The sequence below is a fragment of the Leucopleurus acutus genome (genome assembly GCF_964270905.1).
Source record: "Leucopleurus acutus genome assembly, chromosome: 5".
In the NCBI taxonomy this organism is placed as follows: domain Eukaryota; kingdom Metazoa; phylum Chordata; class Mammalia; order Artiodactyla; family Delphinidae; genus Leucopleurus; species Leucopleurus acutus.
In genome coordinates this window covers 81,025,246-81,049,345 of record NC_139147.1, presented here as the reverse complement: position 1 = coordinate 81,049,345, position 24,100 = coordinate 81,025,246, and the positions used below count along the sequence as shown (strand labels likewise).

The window sequence follows — 24,100 nt, the reverse complement described above, 5'->3', positions numbered from 1 at the left end:
TGCCTCGTTTCTTTGCTGCTGTTACCATGTTCCAAGCTGACTCTGGAGCATCTCCCCAGCCCACCCCCCAATCTGCCCCCAGCCACCCCCAAGCAAGCATTGACTCTGGCAGATTTCTGCTAAAGGGGGACCAGTGATGTCCTAACCTGTTTGCTTTTCCAGGACTGATGTTTGCAGGGGGCTTTTTTTTGGAACCAGAACAGAAATCATCCCACATCCTTACGCAATTCTTCCACAGGCTCCAGCAAATAAAGGGCCTTTGGACCCTCCACCAGTCTGCCTTTTCCAGCAGAGCACCTGGGTTGGGCCTGAAGCCTCCAGCTACCTGCCTGCCGACCTGCCAGGACCTCTCCGGAGCAACCATGAAGTGCCTCGTCCTGCTCCTTTGCCTTGCTCAGCTCTGTGCCTGCCGCTCTGTCCCGCATGGCCCGATTCCGGGTTATAGGGAACCAGCCTGTGATGACCCAGAAACAGAGCAGGCAGCCCTGGCGGCCGTGGACTACATCAATAAGCACCTTCCTCATGGCTACAAGCACATCTTAAACCAGATTGAGAGTGTGAAGGTGTGGCCGCGGGTAAGTGAACCTGCTGTGTAGGAGGGGGTGGGGCTCAGCTGGGTGTCTCTAAGAGCCCACCTCCCAGCACAAATGAAGTCGCAGAATGGAAACACCCTGATTCCTCCCAGGAGGGAGGGAGAGACGGAGGGAAGAGAGGAGACATTCTGTACTGTGGTCAGTGGTCTCCAGGAGGGTGCTGGTTGGGGGCAGGAGGAGAGGGAAAGGCTTTGAATGATATTTTTAGGATCACAGGTAGAAAGTGTGGTTTTCTAGAAAAACTAGGACCAGAGACTGGATTCTAGTTTCCCAACTACCACTGACTGGAAATCACTTATTTTCCTTTGGTTCTGTTTCTCTAGATAAAGACTGAGAGTGAATGAAATGTGCATTTGATAAGTGCCTACTATGTGCCAGGCCCTTTCACATATATCATCTCCTTAACCCCTCTCTCACCCCACCCCCAGTCCTGTGGGGTATTGTCCTTGTCTTACATGAGGAAACCAAGGCTCTGACATATTAGGGCATTATTTTACCCAAGGTCATAAAATAGTAAGCAACAGGCTAGGATTCAATTCCAGAACTGTGTTCCTTCCTCTACACAAGCTGCCTCCCCAAGAAAGGTATCCACATCCCAATGAGAAAGCTTGGCATGAAAGGATTCACCTGCTCACACGCTAGATAAGAAACCAATGCAGGCTGAAGCTGGTGACAATGATGGTCAAGCTGGGAAACGTGTGCCTTGGGGGTCAGCCGGGTGATTTGGAGAGGTGGGGAGAAGACATCCGTCTATTGCCTATTTTGAAATTAGATTTTATAGCTGATGAAGGATAATTCTTTCAGTCAACACTGATTACAAGCCTTCCATGGGCAAGAACCAGTGTCAGGCGCTATGGGAGATGCTAAGTTGACTCATATGAAATAGCCAGTTTTGTATAATAAAAGTGGTCAAATATTGGCATTTTAATGATGCAACCTAATACAAAGGTGAGAAAGACATAGTGTCCACAAGAGATTCACAGTCTAGGAAGGAAAATAAGGCAAACCTCAGGATGTCTGGACTGACTCATGGACATCTGATCTCACAATGGGACAAAATATTTGAAATCGGGTTTGTACCAGATGGATTTTAGGAGTCTGCAACCATAGTGAAGTACAGTGGTGATTCAGAGGAAGCACTGATCAATTCAGGGGACATGACACACAATGTGTATATTTGAGGGAAAGAAGGAACAACACTGCAGTTTTCACTAACAGCAGGGTTGGAGAAAACCAGGAGCCCCAGGTTCCTATTCACTAGCTCTGAGTGTTTTCAGGAAGTTAATTTGGGCATATCTGCACATCATAAAACACAGCTTCCTCCAGGAAAGGAGATTTTGAGGCTTCAGGTACTAGTGAATCACGCAGAACAGACATGAGAGACAAGCAGAGCTGGGCTGAAAGAAAAAACAGCCATACTCGTACCTTCTGGATTTTTCCGGGCTTTGAAGAAAGGATACACAAACAGGTGAACTGGCAGGAACAACTCCAAGGAGTCATACAAGCTCCCCTATCACCTCCTTACCCTCTGCTCCTTCCCTCTGTGCTAGTGACTGACTGACGCACTGCTTCCTCCATCAGAGGGAGGCTCACGCTTCCCTCTCATTACCAGCAGGGGGCAGTAGGGAACAGCAACTTTTCATCCAGGCATCTACAAGCCAAAAGACAAAAAAGCCACCGACAACAACTTTTCCTTTAGGAAGGAAAAGAAAATGGGGAAGGAAGGAAAGTAGATGTTGAGAAGGAAGGAAGGAAGAAGTAGAGGGAGGGATGAAGAAGATAAAAGAGAGACAGTAAGTTATTATCCTACACCAACTTACTTCGCTGCTTGACTGAGAAAAATCCAAAGCTGACTTTTTCAAAGTACTGCTTGAAGGGTGAAAATTTTAAAATTAAATACGTATCAACATTCACTTTTAGCTTCCAGATACAGCTCAGCGTGATGGCTGTGCTTCCATCAACCAGTCCAAGGCCACGCCCCCTTCTTTCTTACCTCTCCAACAGGGAGTGGGTTCAAACCCAGTAAGGGGCTCACCCTTGGACCCGCTCAGCAGGATTAGGCTGCTCACCTCTTCATTCTCTGTCTCCACAGCGGCCCACGGGAGACGTGTTTGACCTTGAAATAGACACACTGGAAACCACCTGCCATGTACTGGACCCCACTCCCCTGGCAAACTGCAGCGTGAGGCAGCTGAAAGAGCACGTGAGTGCCCCTCTTAGGGCGACTGCCGCGGGGGCAGCTAAAATTGCCAATTGATGGCGCCTTCCCTGGGGCTGATTTTTACAATTCACCTTTTTATCGTACTCCCACCCCCTGCGAAACCAGTGTCATGTTTCAACATCACCCAGTGAAGGAGATTTTGTGAGGCTCACCTTTGACATCCACGTCCCCCCTGCCACCATCCCCCCACCGTGAGAAGTGAGAGGTCAGCCCTCCTCCTGGGCCCTCACTGTGGGTTTATTTCTCCAGGCGGTGGAAGGAGACTGCGATTTCAATGTGCTGAAACAAGACGGAGAGTTTTCCGTGTTGTCTGCAAAATGTGATTCCAGTCCAGGTAGAGATGATTATTATTCTTATTATAGTTACCTGGTAGAGAGAGTGAGGAGGGAACCTGAACTGTTTTCAACAGAAGTAGTTCTAGCCACTTTGTTGGTGATGAAAAGAAGCCAAGTTTCCTGGGTTTGGGGACTTTAAAACTGTGTTTTAAGGAGCTGTTCTCATGGGAGGTGAAAATCGCCCCTTGGTGAGAGGGGCTTCTGCAACAATGCCAGCATGGCAGGAGCCACCCGAAGGTTTAGTAAGAAGCAGAGGCTCCTCCTGCAGCCATTTGGAGCATGTTTTAGCCCTTTCAAATAAGCAGAGCGGGGGCAAATGCCGCAGAGAATTACAGCCCCGAGCCAAGTTGATTTCTTCGCTCTGTGCGCAGACTCGGCCGAGGACGTGCACAAGGTGTGTCCAGACTGCCCCCTGCTGGCCCCGCTCAACGACAGCCGGGTGGTGCACGCAGTAGAGGCCGCGCTGGCTGCCTTCAACGCCCAGAAAAATGGCTCCTACTTTCAGCTTGTGGAAATTTCTCGGGCTCAATTTGTGGTAAGACTGAGACCCTGCTGACGGTTTGGGCAGTTTGGTGGCACTTTGAGAATGGACGTGGTGAAGCAGGGGTGAGGGACAGAGCAGGTGCAGGGGCAGCCACGGGAAGTCAACGAGGGTGGTGGGAGAAAGAGGGAAAGAAAGGGTCCTGAGTGTCCTAAGGACCCCGAGGACCCTCAGCGCATCCCCCACCTAAGCCACTTCAACACAAAACAGCCAGATGCTGTGTGTCCCCAGTTCCTACGTTCCAGTTAACACCAGGGTGGAAGTTCCCACTTTATCCAGAAGCACCCACTGTAAATTCATGGGTCTCCACATCGCCATCACCCATCACCAGGGAACATCTACAGCACTCTTGTAATTGATACTTACAAAGGCATAGGCATACTTACATATAAGGGCAAGGATCCTAAAATGCCTTTGAATCACTGAGAAAAAAAAAAAAAAACTAATTGTACCGTGGCTGGGTTAGCACATTTGAATGCAATGGAATTCTAATATTTTTAAAAGCTAGTATTCTGGATGCCATCCATGGCATACTTGGAAATACACTATAGATAGTAATTCTATTAACCAGAATATGCGATTCACAGAACACCCCCGCCCCAGACTATAACAAATAACAGATATTTTATTATTGTAGGTGTCCATATGCTCTAAGAACTATAAGATAGAAAAGCATAAGTATCTTCTGTACTTTCATTTTTATTTTTCATTTGATCCTGCTGTCTAAAATACATGGGAGAGGAATTAATTTCTTTACTTTCCCACCCTATCTTGGAGTAACCTGAGCCTTGGGTCTCAAAGTGCAACCCCAATAGGGAAGTTGGCAGGAGGCAGGGTTCCCACTCAGGTCAGTGTAAGGTAGCCCTCTGGGTTCCTGCTTTCTACCTGAAAACTCACCTCTGCTCTGAATGATGGGCAGTGGATACCTGCACCTCCTTCAGGGAAGACCCAACCCCAGCTTCTGTATGCAAACCCTTCAAAAACCCAGTGTCTCACTGTAAGCCGTATGTAAGCCACCGGGGGCATGTTTCCTGGCCACACAGTGTGGTCTCCGTGAAACGTGCTCCCTGGACCGTGCAATTCCATGGCCCTCGCTACTTCCCTCTGGCCTCTCCTTACCAGTCTTTTTCATGCTAAGTCATGTTGCTTCATGAAAATTTTCCTTTTATCCTCATCAGCCTCTTTCAGCTTCTGTCTCTGTGGAGTTTGCAGTGGCTGCCACTGACTGTGTTGCTAAAGAGGTCGTAGACCCAGCCAAGTGCAACCTGCTGGCAGAAAAGGTGAGCGGGCTAGGCATTGGGTTGGTAAAGCCAAGTCATGGAACAGAGCATCCTTAGAGCAAATTCGTATCTTGTGGCTGCAGAAAGGAGAAATGCAAAATACCCACTGCCTGTGAGGCTGGGTCGTGCCAGGTCATCCTCTGGGGTATCATCTCCCCTGCTTAAGAGCTATCACTAGATCTTCTCACCCAATGGAGGCCCCTGGAGTTAGAGAGGCTGTTTCCTAACTAAGATGAGTCATGTCAGGCCATTGGGAGTATAAAGTGTAGATTTTCTAGATAGACCTCTGATATGAAATCTTTCAAGTCCTTAAGCCAGTAATGTCCACATCTAGGAATTTAGCCTAAAGAGATCATCGTGTTTGACAGAATATATCTATAAAGATGATTTACGACAGGTACAAAATGACCCCAGAAGATCTGAATGTCCAAAAGGAGGGAATCATTGAATAAAATATGGCGCCTTAGTAAATAGAAAATTATACAGACATGAAAATTAACACTTTCAAAGAATAAGGAATGATATAAGAGAATGCTATCATTATAGCACATGAAAAACACAGTATACAAAATGGTGTAGTTAGTGATGCCAATTTCTAAATGATATTTAATTGTAGTTAAAAATAAGAAAGAAATACAAAGATGTGAACAGAAGTTCTCCTGGGTCACCACCATTTCTGAGATTATGGGTGACCTCTCTCATTCCCAAAGCTTTTCTGTATTTTCTACATTCTATAATAAAATATAAGCAGAAATCATACACTTTAGGAAAAAGATTTTTTTAAAAAAAGGAATTAGGAATTTAAGGTTTTTTCCCTTGATGTGTTGGAGTATAAGTGAAACTGGGAGAGAAGTCCACTGGTTCAAATAACTCCTCTCTTTCTGTGGGCAGCAATATGGCTTCTGTAAGGGGACAGTCACTGAGAAGGTTGCTGGTGGGGAAGATGTTGCGGTGACCTGCACGGTGTTCCAAACACAGGTAAGGGCGTCATGGATGCACTTGCCCTTATCTTCAGAATACAATGACCCCTTCACCTTTCTGCGGTGCATTAGTAATTTCAGGGCATTTGCTGCCTGTCCTTTTCAGCCCCGCCATATAGATAGCGCTAGGGAATGTGAAATCATCAAAAAACAAAAGGTTGTTTCAGCCATGCCCTCCCCTCCCACGAACTGGTGGTTACAGGGCAGAACCTCCCTAGTGTGCAATTGGTGAGGCCACGTGTTTTATTTGCTAGCTTGGGAGCGGGGGCGGGGAGAGGCGGGGGTGGGGGGGTGGGGGGGTGGGCGTGGTTTTCTGAGTTGCAGAGGCCACGTGGCCAGATCTGTCTCACAGCTCCCTGTGGTGCAGGTGTAGATGAAAAAGAGGGTGACGCTACTGGTGAAGGTTAGCCATAAGGTGGGGTTCTTTTGCTCGTGGAACAGTGTAAGTCTACCATCCCCAACACAACTGGTGAGAAAGGGGCTACCGCAGGCCAGTTACCCCTCCCCTGGAGCCCTGATGGCCATCCCTTGTACCTAGGTAGTTCTTTTTTGCCAGATTCCTTGCAAATAAAAATTAGTACTGTGAGAGAATTGGGTGGGGTTCCGCCTGGAAGGAAGAGAAAGGCAGCTAATCTAAGGAAACAATCCTCTCTCCAGCCTGTGCTCCCGCGGCCCCAACCAGACGGCGCCGAAGCAGGGCCCCTCACCACTGCACCGGGCTCGGCTGGGCCAGCACTTTCTCCAGCTGGCCAGCCCGCGGCCTCCCTGGTGGTGGGACCCAGGGCCGTGGCAGCTCCCCCGATGCCCCCACCGGTGTACCCAGCGCACTACGACCTGCGCCACGCCTTCTCGGGTGTGGCCTCAGTGGAGTCAGCCTCAGGAGAAGCGTTTCACGTGGGGAAGACACCCAAGGTGGTGCAGCCTAGCATTCCTGCTCCTGAAGGTCCAGTTCCAGTGGTCCGCCCTTGCCCGGGGAGAATCAGACACTTCAAGATCTAGAAGACGGTCAGAGATGAGAAGGTTTGGCACAGAGAACATGGCCACCATTTTGTCCAAGTATGGGTTTGGGTGGGAGCTGTGTCTGCTATCAAAGCAAGTGCTACGTGTGGTCTAGATTAACGTCAAGTCTTGAATGCCAGCTTCTCGTCATCCTTCGGAGGTCGGGGAACAGAGCGGGTGCTAGTTATGTTTGATGGAAGGCATAAGGTCAGCAACTTGACTGTTATTGTTTTGATGCTAAGCCACCACCATTGTGTTCTCTACTTTCTCTTGACCTCACAAAAATAATTGGAACTGTGATTTTTGAAAGGTGCTCTTGCCAAGTTTATATCTGCTTGTTAATAAAAATGCCTGAAGGACCTTCCTTAAAAAAGAAGGTTCTAAGCTGAAATGTGGTCATGATTATTTCCAACTTCATCCAAGCTCACGTGTGTGTGGTCTGTCTTTCCAGCAACCACACCACAAGTGTTCCTAATCAAAATCAAAGTGAAAATAGGAACAAAATAGAACAAAAATCTGCTATATTACTACACACAGGAAAAAGTGAGACTAGGATCTGCTCATAACTCATAAGATCTGATCATTTCCTTATAAGAAAATAATTCTTTTCATTTTATAACGTTCAGAAAATATTGCTAAATTGGGGTCAAGTGCCTGAACTTTGTACAGACAGACCAACCATTGGTTTCCCCCAATACCCAGGTAAGGAAGGATCAGCAATTAACACAGGAGCCTCACTTTAATTATATCTGTTCATTATTTATGCTTAAAATAACTGTTAGTTGTACTATATATACTTCATTTTATGATGCAGGATTGGTCTTTCTACCCAATCCATTTTAAGACCTCAAGTTAAAGTTCTGGTGTATAGTATGAATAGAGGAGGGATACCTGGACAGGTAAATCCAGTGGACATTTGTAGATACTATCCAAGTGTTCAGAGAGCATAAAGAATGGTGAATGGTGCCTAGACCATTTCAATTTTTATCTACTAGCATTAGGTTGTTCTGAGCAACCTAAGTGATGGGCCCTTTCAGGTGAAATTTTAAAGGAGTAGGACTCATAACCAGTTGAGTGGCTTCACTTGAACTAAGGAGATTGAATCAAGCATTGGCACTCACCTTATCACTCTTGCCTAGAGGTTTTGCCCCAGTAACCAGAAAGAATGGCCAGGAAGTTAGGAAAACCTTTAGGTATCTCAGAAGCCAGGGGACATGAGGAAGGCGTGGTCAGCTAGGCTAAATGCTGCAGAAAGAGCAATAAGAGTGAGGACCAAGAAAAGGCCATGGGTTAGTTGACCAACTAGGAGGTGATGGTGACCATTGGCAGATGCAGTTTCACTAGAAGGGTGAGTATAAAAGCCTGGCGGCAGGGTTAACTGGTGGAGATGATGAGAAAATGGAGGGGAGTGTGTAATCTCTTTTAAGCAGTTTGATGGTGAAGGGTGGGAGAGAGAGGATGTAATCTAAAAAGATTGATTTTTGGACAGACACAGCAGAGAGGGGCAGCTTGCAGTGAGGCTTTCGTTCCCTGACCAGGGATGGAAAGCTGGTTGCGGCGGTGAGAGCATCAAGTCCTAACCACTAGACCACGAGAAGCTGTGGCTATAGTCTGGGCCCCAGTTCTTGTCTGCCTTGAAAAAAAAAATTTGACAAGGAGACAGAAGGTAGAAAGGAGAGTAAGGCGTTCATTAGAAAAGCAGAATACATGCAGAGACTCACAGGCAAGCTCAGAGAGAGTGACGCCTTCGGGAAGTTTAAATCATTCGTAAGGGGGCAGTCTTCCTGGTCTTTGTTTTCCTCTGGCCAGTCATCTTGTTTTGCCCCCACAGCTGATTAGTCTCAGGGTCCTTCCCTATGTGCGTGTGCATCCTTTAGCCAAGATGGATTTCAGTGCGAGGGTCCCTGGGAAGTTAGCAAAACGTATAGTCTGGCGTCCCCCGCCACTCTTTTTGACCCTCGAGGAGCCTTTCTGTGCATGTGCGGTTGAGGTCTCCCTGACTCCAAGGGTGAGAAATATGTGATCTTGATTTTTCACCTGAGCAGGGCTTAGCCCCTCGCTGCCCCCGCCATTACTGTTATCTTAAAGTGTCCACAGGAGACAAAGTCCAGCTGTTTACCCAGTTCCTCTTGTCATTTCTATCTTGCGGTATAAACAGGCCGGTTGCAAAAATATCTAGCCTGTAGCCCATCTATCTCCTACCTCAATAAATATGAACAGGAGGGTAGCTGTAAATGTCTAGCCTGGAGCCCATCTATTCTCCTGCCTCAGGATAACTGGGTAGAGGGAAGATTTCTTTTCCAGGAAAGAGGAGTTTTGAGCGTCCTTAGGGCAAAAGATGGGAAGAGATGGAAGAAGAAGAAAGAGAAAAAGGATATGATGGGGTGGGGGGCATGGGAGATATTTAGTGGAGAGCTGGAAATGGTTTGGGCAACTCTGCCAAAGAGTCTAGACCTTCTTTAAGGGAGCTTGCAACGGAATCCTGAAAACACACCTTTCACCCAGTACTAGAAGAGACTCGTCCTCTTTCCACCCTTGCTACACACAGGTGTAGTCCGTGTTTTCCATGGCAGGTGGTACATACCCAACCCAAAGCAGCTTAAGTAGAAAGGGAAATGTCACTGCCTGTGTACTGGGAATTCAAATGGATGAGTCTTACCTAGGGCACAGTGGAATCCAGGGGGTCAAAAGATATCATTTCCATTCTCTCTCTCTCTGTCTCTGTCTCCCTCCCTCCCTCCCTCCCTCCCTTCTTCCTTCCTTCCCTTTTTCTGTCTGTCATCAGTGCTTGCCTTCAGTCTTAGCCAGGATGGCCACCGGCAGCCTCACACCTACATTATCATTGGTGCCTAGTCCTGAAGAAAAAGAGAAGGGCTCGTCAAGAAGAGCCAAGGGAGAAGCTATTCCAGGGGAATAGCAGGCACAAAGGCCTAGAGGCAGGAAACAGGTTGATGTGGCTAAGGATGAGAAAGGAAGCTGGATTGAAGCAGCTAAGAGGAGAAAGAGGACGGCTATAGAAAATGAGGTTGAAGAAGCAAATGGGGGCAGGTCATGAACAGCCTTGAGATTCTCAGGAGTTAGGGCGTTTTTCTCAATGCAGTGGGAAGCCACTAACGGTTTAAGCAGAGCAGTGGCATAATCTGATTTACCTTAAGAGATCACTCAGGCTCGGTGGTTCTCAACCTGGGGATGACGGGAGGTGGGGTGGAACAGTATTATCCCCTTCCCGACCCCGCACCCAGGGACATTTGGAAGTAAGGGGAGGCATTTACTTGGGATGCTACTGGACAGAGGCCAGGGATGCTAAATATTCTGAAATGGACAGGGCATCCCCAACAATGAAGTGCCAACAATGAACAATGATTAATTAATACCCCAAATGCCAATAGCATTCATGTTACGTTGTTAGTTGCTGTAGGGAAAATGGGTTGCATCTCGGAAAGAGTAGCCACAGGATAGGAAGTGACTGGAGCTTTCTAGGGGAGAGATAAGTGTACCTTAGTCTAAGGTTGTGGACAGCAGATGTGGTTTAAAGATAAGGATATAACTTCAGGTAGAAGTCCTAGGACCTGCTGATGGATTTGATGAGAGGGTAAGAAAAGGACAGGACAGGTGAAAGGTAACTCCTGGATTTGTGGCTTTGCAAACTGGGTAGATGCTGGTGTCATTTACTGAGACAGAGGGCACCGGTTCATTTCATCTGAGTTACCTCAGTTTCTCTCCTCTCTGTTTTGAAATTGTGCAGTTGATTTTTCTATGTAAGGCTAACCCATGCCTTAATCTGACAGACCTGCACTGTCCGGGCTAAGGTGATTCACCTTTCATTTCTTATGGCCCTCATTATACAACCAGGTGTATGCAACAGTCTGGCTGGGGTGCAGGGAGGATTAAATGCGATGCTAGAAGTATATGCTTGGAACCTTCTTGACACATTCTAGGCTCTCGGTAAGGGTCCTCCCTATCTGCTTCCTCTTTCTGTCCTCTGAATTTGGTGGCTTCAGAAGATTATGTCCTTGACCTTCTCTTAAATGTGTACTCTCTGCTTGGCAAGTCCATCCTTTCTCATGATTGAAACTCTTGATCTTACACGGATAACTTCCAACTTTACAGCTCCAGCTTGGGCCTTTTTCGTGTTTCAACATTGCATTTCCAAAGGTCTCCAGGATTTCCTCACTTGAATTTACCTAGAACAGTTTCCTACATGATTTATTTGATCTAAGAGATGCATACCTGAAGACAGCAGTCTTCAAAATGTGCATATTCTAGAAACATTTCTTCCTAAGAGTAAACATAAATTAGAAAGGATGAGTTATGGAGCTGTTAAATCTACTGCGCTTATGCTCATTTTTGCATTAATGCTGCCCTATATTTTCTCAGCATCATCTTTAATATTTGGCAGAATGCTTGCTCCTAAATTAATAGCATCGCATGTGTCTCATTTACTTGCCTTCTTAGTGGCTTTTTAATTAAATCTGCCTCATCTTCCAAAGTTACTGAATTTCAGGTGTATTTTTCAGTACAGTACCACCACCACCAATTAACAATATTTGGTGGGTGTTAAGATAATAGAAATATTTACAAATAAAATAACAGTGAACGTTAGAGTAATAGAATAGTGGTCATCAAAATCACTCATGGAAATTTTGCTGCACATGAAAAAAAAGTGGTTCCAACGATATTGACAAAGGGTTATGGGTATTTCTCTTACATGGGACAGTCATACGGCAATGTTGTAAACAAGGTTTACAATGTACTTGCTTAAAGGTTCTCTGTACATCCCCTGCTTGACCAGTCCCCACTTCACCTACACCCTACTCACTCGACTGACCTTCCCCCCATAATTGTAGACCCTAATCAGAAAATACCTACATACTTCCCACCCTCCCCCACCAGAGATGGTGATTATTCTAATATTTAGCTCGGAATGGCTACCCCTTGATAGTTTAGCAAAGGGAAAACCTCTGCCCCAGGAAAGTACTTAGCCCGGGGGGCCTAACAGGAGTTTAGAGGGCCAGCTCCTCTGCTGCTTTCGCTGAGCCAAGCTGACATCAATTTCCCCGTAACTGAGAGCCTCCCTAGTCCTCCCCAGAGTGAAGCCTGCAGCTACTTCCTGCCCTGCCGTCCACCCCATACAGTGGGGTGTTGCTCCAAGACCTTGCTTCCCGCATGTAAGCTCCCCCATCCATCAGACCATTGATGTCTCTGTCGCTGACTCTGGGCTCTTTCTTCAGTCTTGAAGCTGGGCAAGCACAGGGCTTGCAGGCCTCTGGGGTGCAGCCGACAACCATCAAAGAAATAAAAGATCTGTGACAGGCTAGTTAATCTTCACTGCGGTATGCAAATAGGATTTCTAAATTTGGCATGCAGATACCTTTGAGAGACATATGAAGTCCCTTGCAGAGCTGCCAGTGGCATAACTATGAAAGAGAAAAGAGTCCCTTAGTGTTCCTAAAAACATGGACTGTTCCTTTTGGGATAGAGTAGCCAAGCTGAACCCAGAGCCTGCCCAGCCCATTCCAACCCCAGTTTTGAGACAGTTGATGGAAGAAGCTCTCTGGCTTGTCCCTGAGAAACTGATGTGGCAGAAGTGTCCAGGCTTACAGGCATACCTTGTTTTGTTGTGCTTTGCTTTATCTCTCTTCACAGATAATTGTGTGTTTTACAAGTTGAAGGTTTGTGGAAACCCTGCCTAGAGCAAGTCTATCAGCGCCATTTCCCCAGCAGCATTGTGTTTTTCTTAAGGCTCCTGGATTTTGAAGAACTAACCTTAGAAGAATTCCTTTGCTCTTCTGGTACTTTTTAACTGCCTGTTCATCCTCCTATAATATGTATTTCAGAGTGGATGAGACAAAATTTTGGTCACAGGATAAATGTGCAAAAAGGCCAGAAAAAACATAGGCCTTTACATGAATGATATTTGCGTCCTAAATTCATATTTGTTTGGATGTCTTTTATATTTGTCTTCAGAGATCATAGAATTATTTTAAAAGTTAATAATTTTAGTGTACATTGAGTTGTTCAGAAGTTCAAGTACTCGGTGTTATGAAAGCTGCTTATAAGACAGCTTTTACTGTGCGTTAATCTCCAAATGACAATTACAGTAGATGTTTCTATAAAGGTCAACTGCTTTCTGGTTTAGATCCACTCCAATGGATCCACTATAGCACCAATAATAGCTTCTAATTGACATTTTACTTTTCTGCTTCAAGCTAAAGACAGATGGGTGTGTGTATGTGTGATATGAAAAGTAAGCATTTGCCAGTGTTCTTTTTTAAATCAAATCATGTCAGATTTCACTGGACTTTTTGAAAAGGTGTGTATCTATTCTTTATTTGTAATGGGTTTTTTCTGTCTCTAATTGCAACCTGACTCAAGGGTTTTGCATCCTAGAGTCACTAGTTACGGCAGCAGGCAACTGGAAATTAGAATTTCAGTATAACAGTTGTCTCTTTTGGAGGCCTATTGGGATTGGTTGTATAAACAATAATAAAGTGACTAGATTAGACAACACTGCAAACTGACATCTGTCTTGGGAATTCTAAATGTGAATATTAAAGCTAGGGTGGGCTTCCCTGGTGGCACAGTAGTTAAGACTCCGCCTGCCAATGCAGGAGACGCCAGTTTGAGCCCTGGTCTGGGAAGATCCCACATGCTGCGGAGCAACTGAGCCCAAGTGCCACAACTACTGAAGTCCGCACGCCTAGAGCCTGTGCATTGCAAGGAAGAGTAGCCTCCGCTCACGGCAGCTAGAGAAAGCCCACGCGCAGCAACGAAGACCCAACGCAGCCAAAATTAAATCAAATTAAATTTAAAAAAGGATGGAGCTTGTATGTTAAAAAATACGAAAAGCTAGGGTCAAATATAAGATTGTATTTTATTTTTAAAATGCATTTTATTGAAGTATAGTTGATTTACAATGTTGTGTTAATTTCTGCTGTACAGCAGAGTGATTCAGTTATATATATATATATATATATATATATATATATATATATATACACATTATTTTTCGTATTCTTTTCCATTATGGTTTGTGACAGGATATTGAATAGAGTTCCCTGTGCTATACAGTAGAACCTCATTGTTTATCAATTCCATATATAATAGTTTGCATCTTCTAATCCCAAACTCCCAATCCACTCCCCCTTGGCAACCACAAGTCTGTTTTCTATGTTTGTGAGTCTGCTTCTGTTTCGTAGATAAGTTCATTTGTGTCATATATTAGATTCCACTTATAAGTGATAAAGGACTGTATTTTAATTTACTATACTACTTGAAATCATGAAACCATAATCAACTATGAGTCTGATGCCTGTTGAAATTAAGATTAAAAAGATGCTTATAAAAATGTCATTTAATATTTATTTCTCTCACTAATCATTGCCTAACATATTTTTAAAGATGGAGGAAGGTATTTGATCTCATGAAGTAACTAAAAATTAAGTCTTTTCTTAAATAAGACACCGTGGCAATATATTTGGATAAGGGTGATTCTATAAATAAGATCATTAAAATACCTTTTGTTAATAGTAATCTTCTTTAGCATTTGCAAAATATGCTTCCTTCAAGAGGCTTGAAGTGCTTTTTTAATATCTTTGTACTGATTCACAGTAACTGTGAAAACTGCAACAGATCTCCTCTCTAAAAATGTCATTGCAAAAAGAATTTTCTCAATGGAAAGAGCCCCCCAAAATCTATTGCTTCCTTTATCTCAAAGTGTACAGTCAGATCAATGTCCCATTGAACTTTGCACTTGTGTGAAATCATCTGACGCATTTGGTCAATTTGGGGTGTAACATTTTAAAAATAAGTAGTCAGTCATGTCTAATTTATCAGTTCATGTATCCCCAGCACTTCTTATACGTTCACGATATATAATAGTTGTTCAATAAATATTTAATACCTGAATTTTTAAAAGTGTACTTGCTTGAAAAATACTCAGTCTTTGGCTAATTTTTAAAAGTTTGGGAAATTGTTTCAAATTTTGTTTTCAAAAATTTTTATAAATTGTTTCAAATTTTGTGTATAAAGTGAGACTTTATTGCAATTTTAATATCTTGCTATTTAACATTTGCATGATTCAAAATCATATTGTTGAATTGGGCCCCGCTGCTTGCCGCTTACAAAATCAAATTCACAAATGTTGATAGAAAGGAAAGTTGTCTTTAATCACAGTGCCAGCAATCTGGGGAGATGATAGACTCAGTGTCCCCCAAAAAACTACCTCCAAAGATTCTGCTTGGCCATGAAAGCTTTAAAGGTAAGGAGGGAAGTAATCTCAGTTAATCATTGAGATAGGGGGTCGGAGTCATCGCCATCACCCCAGTGCATGCAGACTTGTTGACTTCTTGTGATCTTCCTCTAAACGTTATCTTGTTCACACAGTTTGGTCACACAGTTTGAGAGATTACTGAAGGGGAAGCTAGGGAAGAGATCTGGTCATCTGTTAATTACTTATTCTTCATTTCTGTTTATTTCATCTACAGAAAGAACCGGCAAGTTAGGCAAGGTATTGCCTGATTAAAAGACTTGAAAGGTGTGCTTGGGCTGGACATGAGTAGAGCATGGGGGTGCCTGGTTTAAAAGTTAGTTACAATATAGCTTGGCTAAAGTGACAAGGAAAGGGGCTTCCTGCTGAGGGCGGTTTCCTGCAAAGAGCTGCTTACAATCATGCAATGTAACTATCATAAAATATAACTATCTTGGGACTTCCCTGGTGGTCCAATGGTTAAGACTCTGCACTCCCAATGCAGGGGGCCCGGGTTCGATCCCTGGTCGGGGAACTAGATCCCGCATGCCACAACAAAGGTCCTGCGGGCTATAACTAAGACCCGGCACAGCCAAATAAATAAATAAATGTCAATAAATAAATAAATAAAATGTAACTATCTTGTATGTTCAACTGTTGCATTTCTCTTCCAAATTGACTCTCATCCCTGCATCTTTCCAATTTTGGTTCATAACACCCAGCCAGTCACCCAGCAATTAGAATTTCATTCATCACGAGGTAAATCCTATTTTTTCAAGTCTTTAAGATTTAAAGCAAGAATATGTAACCTACACGATAAGTACCCTTAACATTAGTTTCCCAAATAATCATTTTCATAAAATATTTCTGGTGCTCCCATATATTACTCATTCCACCTCTAGCCCTTCCCCACCTCTCCACCCAAACCCCAAAACAACCAAGGACCATTAGGAACATATGAAGTACAATGCTGACTTACTAGCATTTATATATGTGTGTGTATATATACAGACGTATATAACAATATAAGTATATGTACTATCCATTCAGTAGGTGGTGACTCCAACCCTCTTCTCATTATAGCCAGTAAAGAGTTAAAAATGTTCATAATTCATTATTTGAAAGAGCAAAAGTTATAAACAATGTAAATTTTCTATAATGATGCCTGGCTAACTAAATTATGTTATATTCATTCCATAGGCTACTATACAGAAAGTAAATATTCTAAATTAAGTCTCACTTCTAAGCCACATGGCTTCTGTCTTGGCGACTTTACCTTTAGAACCTGGCTCGAGACAGGAGCCCTGAGACTTTAGGCAAAAGGAAGATGGGGGGAATGTAATATATGGGTCTCGTCACCTCTAACCATCCGTGTAGGGTTTTTTCTTTCCTTGATGGCAGTAGAAAGACCTCACTTCCATAACATACTACTCTTGATACTTTCTTTAAAGCTACTTTTCATTAAAGATTCTCTCATGAGGTATTTATCTGGGAGTTGGGAGGCTAAGGCGCTCAGGTCCTGGCTCTTCAGTGAATTTAACTGTGTGACCTTGGGCAAGTCACTTAACTTCTCTGTGCTTCAGGCTCCCTATCTTGTAAAATGGGAGTAATACCTACCTCACAGGGTTGTTGTGGGGATTAATTAGATATAATGTCTGTAAAGCATCTAAGGTTCTTGAAGAAGTTGCTATATAAATACAAAGTAATATCTATTAAAGTTGGTTTATTTGTGAAAGATAAAATCAAATCATATTACAAGAAAGTAGCAATTCATATAGGAAAATATTCAAAATATATTTGGAAATCAAAAGGCAGATTTTAAAATGATATGGTCCTAATTTTGTATAAATAATTTATATATATAGGTATATTCATTTATATATACATTCACACAGACATGAAAGCTGCAAAATAATAGGAAGGAAAACACCAAAAGATTATTGATAATAGTGATTTTATCTGAGTTACAGAATATTGGGAACTGTTTTTCTTTTTCTTTCTTTTTTTGACTAGCAATGCAGCCTGTGTCCCCTGCATTGGGAGTGCGGAGTCTTAACCACTGGACTGCCAGGGAAGTCCCTGGGAGTTGTTTTTCTTTATTGTATCAGTACTTTATATTTCCTGCATGTTCTTATAGTGCTCATGTATTACTTTTGTAGAAAAAGACTTTTTATTTTATTTTGTTTGCTTAGAGCAGACGTCAGCAAACTTCTATAAAGAGCCAGAGAACAAATACTTTTGGCTTTGTGGGCCTTATGGCCTCTGTCTCAACTACTCAACTCTGCTGTTGTAACAAGAATCGGCCATAGACAGTACATAAATGCATGGGCATGGCTGTGTCCCAATTAAATTTTATTTACAGAATTAACAGTGAGCTGCCTCTGGCCCTCAGGATGTAGTTTGCCAAAGTGTCCTAGAACAGTAGAAGTAAGGAGAAATAGAATTGGGAGAAAACATGGTGGTCAAAGAGTGGGGCAGTTCTGCGTGGAGTTAGGTGCTGGTCTCTGGAGTCAGAGTGGTCAAACAAGAAGGAAGCTAGAGTGTTGTCCCTGGGGAAGATGAATTTGTCTGGATAATAGCAGGGTGAGGGTGGAGGGCAGGAATGTAAACCAGGAGCTAAGACTTTCCAGCTCAGAGGGAGTGACAGGTCAGAAGATGGCAGGGACAGGAGAGGGAGGCTGATGCAGCCGTGCATGTGACATGACCCTCAAAAAAGCAAGTTTTTATGCAAGCACAGAGGACTAAGTTCCTGGAAATAGCACTGGGAAATGGGGAGGATGCCAATGTTACTAAACGTTAAGTATCCACTTCAAAGTTCTTATGGAGAAGTTGTGTCTTGGAGAAAAGCCAGGCTTGAGTTGAGTCTAGGAAATGCCTAGGTTAATAAGATAAGTGGGTAAGCTTATTTCCTAAGGAATGGGAATTTCAGAAGACACAATGGAAAGAAAGATTTGGACATAGGAGGGATCCTTGATGGTTTGAGGGAGAAGAGGCAGAGAGTGCAAAGAGTACGATACTGCCAGCAGAGGACAGACATGTTTGGGGCCTGTTGGGTTTACAGGGATCAGTGTCTGGAATGAGCAGGCAGTAGCTTACATTAATTATAGTTTGGTGAGTCAAGAGTAGGCAATGGGATTAATTAATTCCCAGGCCCTCAGTATGGTAAAAAACAGCAATCTCTGGAGGATGGGAGGTCTTTTCCTAACCAGGTAGCTGCTACCCCCTCTTTCCCCCATCCCATCTCACCCAAGGCCCATACTTGGCTAAGTTTCCTTAGGTCCCCATTGAGACAAGCCATGGATATGACTTGATTGGGCAATAATATTTTTATCATCTTTATTGCATTCTCCACCTCATTCCTTTTTATTCACTTCACCTCTTGGTGCATTGCCTGAAGGAAAAACTCAACAAGTAAGGAAGGAAAGAATGACCTCCTAACCAAATCTTGCCAGCTTCAGCCCTTCCTTCTTCCAACTGTCCCATACTGGGCTGCCAGATGTACGTACACAAAGTCCAGATTGTGGCACTCTCCTAATCAAGAAGGATTCATGTGATCACAGATCTCCAAAGTAGGGGGTGCAAACCCCAGGGAATGCACAAGATAAATCACTGGCTTATGGGGGAAAAGTATTGGAAATCTATTTTTCTAGTTTTTAATATTTTACTAAATTTATTAGTTGCATACATTTTGATCACATGATAATGATTTTTCCTTTTAAACGACTATTTTTTGAAGTTGCAACAAAATTAAACAGAAAAGACAGAGATTTCTCATATAACCCTGTGCCCACACACACACAGCCTCCCCCATTATCAGCATCCCCCACCAGAGTGGTACGTTTATCGGTGAACCTACATTGACACGTTATTATCACCCAAAGTCCATAGTTCATATTAGAGTTCATTCGTGGTGTTTTACATTCTAGGGCTTGGACAGATGTATAATAACATGTATCTACCATTATAGTATCATACAGAATAGTTTCACTGTCTTAAAAATCCTCTGTTCTCCATCTATTCATCCCTCTCTCCCCACCCCATTCCTTGGCAACCATTCATCTTTTTTTTTTTTTTTTTATAAATTTATTTATTTATTTATTTTTGGCTGTGTTGGGTCTTCGTTGCTGCACGCGGGCTTTCTCTAGTTGCGGCGAGCGGGGGCTACTCTTCGTTGTGGTGCACGGGCTTCTCATTGCGGTGGCTTCTCTTGTCGCTCTAGGCTCTAGGCTCTAGGCGTGTGGGCTTCAGTAGTTGTGGCTCGTGGGCTCTAGAGCGCAGGCTCAGTAGTTGTGGCGCACGGGTTTAGTTGCTCGGCGGCATGTGGGATCTTCCCAGACCAGGGATTGAACCCATGTCCCCTGCACTGGCAGGCGGATTCTCAACCACTGAGCCACCAGGGAAGCCCCCATTCATCTTTTTACTGTCTCCATAGTTTTGCTTTTTCCGGAATGTCATATAGTTGGAATCATACCATATGCTGCCTTTTCAGATTGACTTCTTTCACTTAGTAATATGTTTTTAAGTTTACTCCATGTCTTTTTATGGCTTGATGGCTCATTTGTTTTTAGAGCTGCATAATATTGCATAGCCTGGATGTACCACGGTTTATTTATCCATTTACTTACCAAAGGACATCTTGGTTGCTTCCAAGTTTGGACAGCTGTGAATAAAGCTGCTATAAACATCCAAGTGCAGGATTTTTTCATGTGCAGGTTTTTGTGTGGACATAAATTTTCAGTTCATTTGGGTAAATACCAAGGAACGTGACTGCTGGATCATGTGGTAAGACTATGTTTAGTTTTGTAAGAAATGCATCAGTATTTTGGATTTTGGCCATTCCAAAAGGTGTGTAGTGATATCCCACTGTTGTTTTAATTTGCATTTCCCTGATGACATATTATGTGAAACATCTTTTTATATGCTTATTTGCTATCTGTATATCTTCTCTGGTGAGATTCAGGTCTTTTGCCAATTTTTTAATTGGGTTGTTCATTTCCTTCTTGTTGAGTTTTAAGAGTTCATTAACTATTTTGGATTAAAGTCCTTCTTCAGATATGTCTTTTGAAAATAATTTTTCCCAGTCTGTGACTTGCCTTCTCATTCTCTGAAAGGGCTCTATCTTTATTTTTACCTGCAAAGAAAGAAGTTAAGCTTTGCTAATATTTCGCATATCAATTATTGATATAAACATATATAATAACTAGTCATACATATATTGGGGATGCATATTCAAATATTTTGTTACTAGTAGGGTGCATGATCAAAAAATTTAGAAACCCCTAATGCAGGGAATAAAGTCTAGATTCCTTATCTCGGCGTTTAAGTCCTTACAAAACCTACACCCCTTCTCTATCTATCTTCATACGTCAGATGGTCTGATCCATTTTAATCTATCCCTTTGGTTTCCAGCCTACGCAGGACATCACCTTGTGCTTAGAAAGCCTCAAATAAAGTCTCTGTTGAGATGAGACATGGTACAATGACACTACGTCCTTCTGTGCACTCTCCAGTGGAAGTGTGGAATGCAGTCGGGGGCTCCCTGTCTCTAAGGGCCAGCAGTCGGTGTTGACATATTCCTGTCTCTGCGTTGGCTTGTAGGGTATTGTACCACTCTCCCTGAAACGTTCATTCTCCTCTGCCATTGGGCTGCCCATTCCCATCCTTATCACTATGACTCTGCCACCCTCCGGGACTCCCCCACATTCACGAGTGGCTTTAGTGTCTCTCCTTTCCTGCCCTATCTGACTTCAACACCCCTGCTGAAGGGCCACCCACCCGACATCCGAATCTTTCCCCATCTTGCCTCCTCTGCCACTCCTCTGTTTCTGCCACCCTCTTGTTCCTACAGTCACACCCTCGTGGAGCAGTTGTCTTCATCCCACCCAGCAAACCTTGCTGTGCCCTTGCTCTGCCCTTAGCTGCCTTTTCTTCCACCTCTCACACACCCTTGGTTAGGTTGAACTGGCTTTTCAGCTTCACTGAGAGCTTCAGTCCCTCTGTCTCTATGAGTCCAATCTACCGGACTCCTCCTGGTTTCACTTCCTTGTCTGTGAGCCCCAATCCCGAAGTCAGTCATTTCAGTGATACCCACACAGCACCTTCTGCAAGTCTTGACCTTCTTCCTCTGGATCACATGTCTTTCCAGGACCCAACTCCAGCTGGACTTGCCCGTTCCTGTTCACAACCTGCTGAGTCCAGCTGAAGGGCCTCCCATCGCTTGGCCCTTGGTGCCCTGACAAGTGTTCCTCTCCATCCCCGGGTGGGACCACAAGGTTCCCCAGGCTCACGCTCCTCATTTTTCCTTTATTTCCCACTCCCCCAATGCTGACTCCACATATCTGCCTCCTCAAGTCCCTGATCACACTCCCATATCTCAACCCTCAACAGATTGAAACTCCCAGTTTCCAAATAAAAGAAATGATCCCAGGTCAAAATTCCCTCCACTTCCCTCCAGTTCATTTCCAAAGTCGCCCATTCTTACCTCCTTCTCTCTTGCTCAGAGTAGGTGTCCTTCTCCTCTCAACTATCCTCCCACCTCATCTCACTCCCTCACTTTCCCTAATTACATTGCCCTCCCCCAGTAGCCGTTCTACCCTAAATCAGCCTCACTCTCTCAACTGACCGTAAACACTAATCCCCATCCTAAAAATTCACTCTTCCCTTGATCCTGCATCCCTCTCAAGCCACTTTCTATTCCTCCCTTTCCCCTTCCCATCAAACCTCCTTTTTAAAAATGTTTACTTAGGGCTTTCCTGGTGGTGCAGTGGTTGAGAATCTGCCTGCCAATGCAGGGGACACGGGTTCGAGCCCTGGTCTGGGAAGATCCCAAATGCCACGGAGCAACTAGGCCCGTGAGCCACAACTACTGAGCCTGCGTGTCTGGAGCCTGTGCTCCGCAACAAGAGAGGCCGCGACAGTAAGAGGCCCGCGCACCGCGATGAAGAGTAGCCCCCGCTCGCCGCAACTAGAGAAAGCCCTCGCACAGAAACGAAGACCCAACACACCCCAAAATAAATAAATAAATAAATTTATTTTAAAAAAAAGTTTACTTAAATTTTTTTTAAATGTTAACATTCTCACTAAAGAAAATTTGGAAGATACTGAGAAACTGAAAGAATTAAAAACAAGTGCCTCCTTTAGTCCTACATCTCAGATACAAACACTATTGACATTTTTTCTGTATTGTATTCATCTTCCTCTGCTCCATAGAGGTGCTTTGTAAAACAGAGTCAAATTACCCTGTAGTTTCAGTGGTCTATCCGGCTCTTAAGCTTGTAACTTAACATTGTAACATAAACAGTTTCTGTTACTACACAGGCCTCACAAACATAATTTGTAATGACTGGTCAGAATTCCAGCAAATGGTCACACCATCGTTTACTTCACCTCTTCTATTGTTGGATATTTGGTGGCTCCTGCCTTCTCACAGTTGCAAGTGGCATGACAATTATTAAAAACAAGACAACAGGCCCCAAATGGAGTTGCTAAACCCCGCATCACCAAACCAAGACTTGACTGAAATACAGTTCTGGCTCTCCCAGAAACGGAATCTTAAACCAGTCAACCAGGAACTGTCTGGTCAGCACTAGTTAGGTAACCTGCCACCATCCCCTCAAGGAAAGTAGCTTTGCAATAACCAACCCACTTTTTGCCTCGTATAACTTCCTTGTTCCCACCCCTTTCTGCCTGTAAGTCTTTCACTTTGTGCAGCTCCTTGGAGCTTCTTGCTCTCTGCTCGATTGGATGCTGCAATTTGAATCGGTTTTTGCTCAAACATACTAAAATTTTTTAGTATATGCCTCAGTTTATCTTTTAACACAATATTATTATGCATAACATTTTCCAATATTTATGAATACTTTCTAAGGGTAGAGTCTCAGAAATAGAACTAATATTCCAAAGTAATAGGAATATGTAAAGATTTTGGGCATTTATTGTCAAATTGCTCTCCAAACAAATTTTACTGATCTACACTGCCAAAATACGAGACTACCCATTTTACTGAACTTTCGCCATCACTCCACATTCTCATTAATTCCCCCCCAAAGTGTTAACTTATAATTGCTTTAGTAATTAAGAGATAATTTAGTATACCCCTATCACATCTCAATCCAATATACTTTGACTCATATTCACAACAATATAATGAAATCACTCTGGAGAAAGGTCACCATTGACTTCCTTATCTACCTAAGCCATTGATCCACTTATTAGTTTTTTCTTCTGTTAACTATTTAATCCCTCTGCAGTGTTGTTGTTTACCCCCCCCCTTTTTTTTTTTTTTTGGCGGGTCTCTCATTGTCGTGGCCTTTCCCGTTGCGGAGAACAGGCTCCGGGCGCGCAGGCTCAGCGGCCATGGCTCACGGGCCCAGCCGCTCCGCGGCATGTGGGATCTTTCCGGACCGGGGCACGAACCTGTGTCCCCTGCATCGACAGGCAGACTCTCAACCACTGCGCCACCAGCGAAGCCCTGTTTACCCCCTTTTTAAGCTCTTTGTCTCCATCTCCTCCAGCCACCTCTAAAATGGTAGAGTCCCTGGGATTTTCATCTGGACTCTTCTCAGTTTATATGCTCTGCATTGCACAACTTCAATTGATTGAGTGGTCTTATTCCATAAAATTTCCTCCTTCTGGTGTGTTTTAACCCCTCCCCCCTGCATAATGGCCGTACACCCTCAGCATAGAAATGTACTCAGATCTCTCCCACTTGTTTTAAAGGCCCTTCCTCGATGCTGTATTCCTCTCTATCATGTGTTGCTTTCTTCTGTTTACAGCCAAGCTTTTAAGAACAGTGGTCTCAACTTCCTGAACTCCCGTTTCTTTTTTTAATGTTTTTGCTGTTTTTTTTTTCTTATATTGTTCACAGCTAGGATTACAGAGGTTGGGATGAGTTTAGCAACACA

At 43.8% G+C, this 24,100-nt stretch overlaps 1 protein-coding gene across 1 annotated transcript; it reads left to right on the top strand.

Moving 5' to 3' along the window:
• Positions 1-250: 250 nt before the first annotated feature.
• AHSG (alpha 2-HS glycoprotein) lies at positions 251-7,303 on the top strand. Its single transcript, XM_082840333.1, has 7 exons — positions 251-575; positions 2,686-2,796; positions 3,064-3,148; positions 3,521-3,684; positions 4,869-4,970; positions 5,862-5,948; positions 6,608-7,303. Exons 1-7 carry the CDS (start codon positions 363-365, stop codon positions 6,947-6,949), a joined length of 1,104 nt encoding a protein of 367 aa, XP_082696459.1. The 5' UTR covers positions 251-362; the 3' UTR covers positions 6,950-7,303.
• Positions 7,304-24,100: the final 16,797 nt, after the last annotated feature.